This window comes from Nannobrachium achirus (assembly GCF_963921795.1).
Source record: "Nannobrachium achirus genome assembly, chromosome: 10".
In the NCBI taxonomy this organism is placed as follows: domain Eukaryota; kingdom Metazoa; phylum Chordata; class Actinopteri; order Myctophiformes; family Myctophidae; genus Nannobrachium; species Nannobrachium achirus.
This window is the reverse complement of record NC_137819.1, coordinates 62299360-62306373: the sequence shown is the minus strand read 5'-3', so window position 1 is coordinate 62306373 and position 7014 is coordinate 62299360. Positions and strand designations below refer to the sequence as shown.

The 7014-nt window shown below is 43.8% G+C and overlaps 1 protein-coding gene across 1 annotated transcript in view; it reads left to right on the top strand.

Annotated features, from left to right (window-relative positions):
• Positions 1-3716, top strand: part of LOC308292108 (1-acylglycerol-3-phosphate O-acyltransferase ABHD5-like) — a 14331-nt gene extending 10615 nt beyond the window's left edge. Inside the window, exons 6-7 of the mRNA XM_080734358.1 lie at positions 1871-2051; positions 3236-3716. Of these exons, the coding sequence (XP_080590484.1) occupies positions 1871-2051; positions 3236-3412 (358 nt within the window). The 3' untranslated portion in view covers positions 3413-3716. The remainder of the gene's footprint in view (positions 1-1870; positions 2052-3235) is intronic.
• The last annotated feature ends 3298 nt before the right edge of the window (positions 3717-7014 follow it).

Below are 7014 nucleotides of genomic sequence, written 5' to 3'. Positions count from 1 at the left end.
AGATCTCTCTCTATAGCGCTGCTGCTACTCAAAGATTTGCCATTTCAGATCATGACAAGTGACAAGCCAGTGGGCCAATTACTGTACATGAGTTATATTTCGTCGTTGTCGGGTGGAAACCTTGTATGTCCAAAACCATTTTAAAAATGATTTAAACTAGTGAAAACAGCCGATCTACAAGCACACAACGCCTCGCAACGCGAGGCGTTGTGTGCTTGTAGATCTGCTGTTTTCACTACTTTTGTGTGACAGCCTTGTACGATGAAGCAGGGATTTGCTATGCGAAAAAATGTACAAATTTGAAACTTGGAGATACGAGGTTTCTGCCCGGCAGTGACGATTTACTTTGTTGGCCGCCCAGCCCCCAAAATGGAACGAAGGCTGACATTTTATTTTTATTTTTCTCCTAATGGCCGGCCTGGACCAGCCGGGAATGAACCGGCCGTTCGGGAGTTGTCCCGCTTTTCCCAATGGCCAGCACGTCCCTGATTGAGTAATATTGCTTGTCTTTGACATAGTGGTGGTGAGATACTTGTGTAGCTCTGACTATAGCATTGACTGTTATGGACACTTTTAGTTTGGCACAATGGCACTGCACTGATAAGTTGTGCTATAAGTATAGATATTTGTGTTTTTTGACACTTTATATATATGTTCTTCTTTTGCCATGTTCTTTTCGCTGTACACAACAGTAAAGGCTTGGTAATATATTGAAAAGTTATCGATATCGAGGTATCAACATGCGAGGTATAGCCTACATTATCGACAAAGACGGCTTGAAATGAGGTATTGGTGTATGTGTCAAATGAATTAACAGACACACTATGCATGCACGTAGCACATGCAACAAAGTAGTCCATCTGTAACCAGGTGTGGTTATTTCAATAAAAAACATTGTTGGAAAATGGAATTAATTAATTTCTTTATTCTATGTGTACTGTGGAGTGTGCATGCATGGATATGCCATTCATTATCTGGGTTAGGCAGGCAGTGGACCTAAAGCAGAAAAACAATAAAAACTATATAATGCAATTGTTTTTACTAATATCGTGAGTAATATCGATAGCAAGGTATTCAACAACGTTATCGAATATCGAAGGTTTTCCTAATATCGCCCAGCCTTACACAACAGTACTTTTTTTCTTTTCATATTTCTCTGTAACTTGCAACCTTAAAGTGTTAGTTCACCTATTTTTGACATAAAGCTGTGTGAAATACTTGCCAATAAAACAGTGGTTAAAAATGTATTAATTGATTACCAGAGTCCCGTGGTCAGAGTTCTGGTCAGTTTCTAATGAATATTAAGTAGTTCCAATGGGGTGGGGGCCATTTGGCGTGGCCCAATCATTGAAAATAGATGAATCCACAAAACTAGCGTCATTTGTATTGTTGGCCTATTTCTACCATATAGAGCGAGGTTTCGTTCTGATCAGCTGACTGCAAAGCACCTTGTTTTGGGGAAATACGTTGCAGCGGAGTAGTGATACTGGACACAAAAAATAGTACCATGTGACAGAGGGGTCAAAGTTGAACGAAAGTTGGTCTATTTGGTAGAAATACGTCAACAATACAAATGACGCTAGTTTTGTGGATTCATCTATTTTTAATGATTGGGCCATGAGCCCCTGCCAAATTACCGGAACTACTTTATATTCATCTAAAACTGACCAGAACTCTGACCACGGGACTCTGGTAATCAATTGATACATTTGTAATCAATTGATACATTTGTAACCACTATTTTAATGGCAAGTATTTCACACAGCTTCATGTCAAAAATAGGTGAACTAACACTTTAACTGCTGTGCTGCCTCTGGGCAACTGATGTTCCCCCCTTGGGATAATAAATGTATCTACATGTGCTTTGCAGCGGAGAAACAGCGTTTCAGAGCATGACCATCCCGTATGGCTGGGCGAGGAGGCCCATGCTGGAGAGGATGGGACAGGTCCGCGCTGACGTCCCCATCTCCTTCATCTACGGCTCCCGCTCCAGCATTGACAGCCACTCAGGATACTCCATCAAGAAAGCCCGTCCGGACGTGGAAATCAAGGTCAGTTCTTCCTTTTTTTCTTTTTTCTTTTTCGGCAAAGGATTTATCGCTCTCGTTTACTGGAGGAGGAGCAGTGTTTATCACTGTGTCAGCGGCCATAGGACAGCAATGATGTAAACTTTAACACCAATATCTCCAGCAGTTGACCCTGACTCTGTCTGTCTGTTTGTCTGTCTGTCTGTCTGTCTGTCTGTCTGTCTGTCTGTCTGTCTGTCTGTCTGTCTGTCTGAGCATTTGTTTGCCTAGTAGAGATGTGCCGATTGATCGGTGAGTGATCGCTATCGGCCGATAATGCCTCTATCGGCTTTGCCTCTATCGACTTTGCCGTTCTACAAGCTAGATCAGCTGTTTTCACAATATTTATCTGTGGGACCTCAGCTTCAACTCCTACAAGTTGAATTGGATGCTAAAAGACCTCAGCCTGCAATCTCCTAATGTTTATACTTAATATACAATGTCAATATTTTGTAACACAAAAAATAGAAGAATTTATGGATTTGACGCTGTGATCGGGACTATCGGTATCGGCAGATACTGATTCCAGTTGATCGGTGTTGGCCCCAAAAATCGCAATCGGAGCATCTCTACTGCCTAGTGTGTGTCTCTGTCTGTCTGTCTGTCTGTCTGTCTGTCTCTCTGTCTGTCTGTCTGTCTGACTCATTATCATCTAGGGCATTCACCAAATATTTGAATATTCGAATATCAAAGTCACAATTCGACGTTGTTCACCGAAGTCGAATATTCGCTTTTTTTTCTCTCTCTTTAAAAAAGATATAGTTTATAAAGCTTGGCTAGATAGGAAGTCATAAGAATGAGTTGTCAATGGTTCTCAAACCTTTTTAGGCTGTGACCCCCAAAATAAACATATTTGAACTGGGGACCCCCACCCTGACAAGCACTTGGAATTGTAGGTATTACATTTAATGTTCCACAGATAAAGATTGTGAAAATAGCAGATCTACATGCTCACAACGCCTCGCGTTGCGAGGCGTTGTGAGCACGTAGATCTGCTATTTTCACAATGATCGCCTCTTGCTTTCTTATTATTTGACAGTTTGGCCAGTCCTGGTGGAATATTCGACTATTCGAATACTTTGAGGTCGAATAATTCAAATACTAAAAAATCACTATTCGTGAATGCCCTCTTACCATCGCGTCTCCCTCTGTGTCTGTCTGTGTCTCAGGTGATCAGGGGAGCAGGTCATTATGTGTTCGCCGACCAGCCAGAAGACTTCAACCAGACTGTCCTTCACATTCTGGCCAGGGCGGAGAGCAGGACAGGAGGAGGAGGAGAAGAGAGACTGGACAGAGAAGAGTGTGAAGGGACAGGGGAGGAAGAGGTTGGACACAGAGGAGTATGAAGGGACCAGGGGCATAGTTCTGCCGATTTAAAATGACTCCAATACGGAACTAAAACTTCCTATGGTTGGCCGCTAGTTGCGCTGTTTCCCCCCCCGGCCGATCGCAAAAAGAATTGCCCTCCATTGGATCCCATTCATTTTCCCCTTTCGTTTTCTAACCTTAATTAACATTTTCATGAATACTGTATGGTTCCTATCGCTAGTCAAAAAATGCCTTTCAATCACCATCATATTCGTTTTGTCGAAATGTGGTCCAATTTATTTTAAAATAAATGAAGAGTGTTGGCGTGGCCAACTAAACTGATACCAGCCGGCTGTGTTCTTCTTCGTGTGCTGTATTTCGGGAGGCTCCGACCACATTCTCCCATGTATCCCTGCGTTGCACGTGACCGTTGGCAGCCAATAGCATCTCTGATGCCTTTACAATTCTATATGGCGACACCCATTCCAAGGGGTAGAAAGGGCTATTTGCGCTGGATAGAAACCAATGGCTTCGCTTCGTCCATATTTTTCTACAGTCTATGGAAGGGACAGGGGAAGCGGCTGTGAAGGATGGATTTACCAGCAGTCAGGAGGAGATGGCTCAGTCTGGAGACGGAGAGGAGGGTACAGAGATTATTACCCACAGATGAACTCGGGGTGTCGCACCACATTCTGGGCCCTGGGTACAAGGATTCACTGCGGGCCCCCCCGTGAATGTTCTTCATAAGTCGAACTGTGAGCACATTATTACGCACTATGTTGTGCTTTAACTATTGAAAGATAGCAGATATACAAGCTCGCAGCGCGGCACAGCTTGTACTGTAGATCTGCTATTTTTGAAAGATTGTGAAAATCTTTGTCTTTGAATATTTCAGATCCTTCTGAGGTTTTTTTTGAAAAAAAGTGTCAGTGGTGCTCAAACTTTTTTATGTGAAGGACCCCCAAATTGATATGTATTTGGCCACGGACCCCCATCTCAAAATATGTAGTTCCAGACAAAATGTTCGCTGAAAAAAATACATATTATTCAAAGATTTGCACACATTTTCACGACTTTTCAAAAACAGCAGATCTACAAGCTCGCAGTGAGCTTGTAGATCAGCTATTTTTCAATAATTAAAGTATAAAATAAGTAAGGCCCCTCCACCCTGGGCCCTAGTAACTCAGTCCCACTCCCCCCCCTTGTGACGCCCCTGGATGAACTGCCTCATGTCACCACACTAAAACATTTTTAAGCTGAAGCCTGTGCATTTGTCTGGCATGGTTATCGTCCATTGTAAACCCCGATAAGATACATGAATGAGGACAAGTTCCTTGTTTTTTTCCTTGAGTCTGACATTCTGTAAAGGCTCAGGTCAAGGGTTAGAAGATGTTGTCACGGGGTTTTTACAGCGGGTCCGTGAGTCTGCAAATGAGATAAGACTTGTGTAAATAAGATGTGTTAATACATGTGAAATTCAGTCGTTGTTGCTCCTTTTGTTATTTATTATTTCCACCCTCCCATAGCCTGTTTGTCGTGTTCTGGCAAACAGAAAAGCTTGCGCTCTTATCTGGAAATGCAAATTCAAGGAAAAACGGTTGCTCAACAACTTCTCTGCAGCAGGCAGCTCCCAAAAGGCCCCAGGCGTTTTGTCTGGGCAGAGTTCGGGGGCAACATTTCGCAGGATGTTACTTTTTTTTTTAAACTCTCACCTACTCTCCGAGAGCCTGTAAAGGGAGGAGTGAAGTAGGGCAAAGGACTTGTTGTGTTTTTCAGGAAAAATCGACATTTTCACTGCCTGAAGCGCCCATGACTGACAGTGGCCTGCAGATGGCACTACAGTGACACTGTGTGCCAGCATCCATCCACTACATTATCTAGCACAGTGGTTCTCAACCTTTTCAGGCCACGACCCCCAAAATAATCATATTTTAACTGGGGGGACCCCCCTCACCCTGACGAGCACTAAGAGTTGAGGCATTACGTTCTGTATAACACGGTTCTATTGTGAAAATAGCAGATCTACATGCTTACAACGTGAGCATGTAGATCTGCTATTTTCACAATTTCTGCCCCTAATATTTGACAATTTGGCCCATGTTTAATTTGTCATTTTAGAGGTACTAAAAAGTCCTTAAATTGTCACTTTAGAAACGTGCATAATAATAATACACTTAAACTCTGTGTTAGTGTGTTTACTGTTGAGTGAGAAAACAATGTTGCACACTAAGTTAATCATCTGGGGACCCCCCAAAATAATTTGGGGACCCCCCCTGGGGGTCCCGACCCACAGGTTGTGAAGCAGTGATCTGGCACAGACCACTGGTTGAAAACAGTGGTCCGGGGACCACCAGTGGTCCCTGAGGGGGGTTCCAGGTGGTCCTCAGCTAAATGATGAGGAGAGTCGGTAACCAAATGGACCCTTATCTATAGATCTAAAATGAAACCAAAGGGTCTGTTTGGTTTCATTTGACGCTGTCAAGAGTTACATTATTGGTAAACAGTTGTATTATTCAATATTTACAAGAAGTCTACACAATTATAGCATGTAGACCAGGGTTCCCCAATAGGCGGCCCGCGGGGGGGGGGGCTACTGTCTGGCCCCCACCAACCCCAGTAATAATGGTGGTATAAGAGCAGCAACAACACTAGTATATCGTCATTGTTGGGTGGAAACCTCATATCTCAAAATGTGTAAGTTCTTTCACAAAGTAAAGCCCTGCCTCGATCATACGAGGCCGTCGCACAAAAGTAGTGAAAACAGCCGATCTACAAGCACACAACGCCTCGCACCGCGAGGCGTTGTGTGCTTGTAGATCGGCTGTTTTCACTAGTTTAAATCGTTTTTAAAATGATAAATGCAAAACAAACGGTTTTGGACATAAAGATTTTCACCCCGACAAGGACGATATCTGAACTGTCACTGGAGTAGCGGGAACACCACCATCGCCCCTTGCAATGTTGTGGCCCTCGGCTTGGTACCCTAGACATAATTCAATGTTGTGGCCCTCGGCTTGGTACCCTAGACATAATTCAATGTTGTGGCCCTCGGCTTGGTACCCTAAACATATTTCAATGTTGTGGCCCTCGGCTTGGTACCCTAGACATAATTCAATGCTGTGGCCCTCGGCTTGGTACCCTAGACAAAGTAGACATAATTCAATGTTGTGGCCCTCGGCTTGGTACCCTAGACATAGTAGACATAATTCAATGTTGTGGCCCTCGGCTTGGTACCCTAGACAAAGTAGACATAATTCAATGTTGTGGCCCTCGGCTTGGTACCCTAGAAATAATTCAATGCTGTGGCCCTCGGCTTGGTACCCTAGACATAATTCAATGTTGTGGCCCTCGGCTTGGTACCCTAGACATAATTCAATGTTGTGGCCCTCGGCTTGGTACCCTAGACATAATTCAATGCTGTGGCCCTCGGCTTGGTACCCTAGACATAATTCAATGCTGTGGCCCTCGGCTTGGTACCCTAGACATAATTCGGCCCTTGGGGAAAACTAATCGGGGAACCCTGATGTAGACTCAATTATCAATAAAGTCGCACGTTTACTCTGAGAAACGCCACAGCTTGTCCGTGTCCATGTAGGGCTGCGAATCTTTGGGTATCCCACGATTCCATTCAGAATCGATT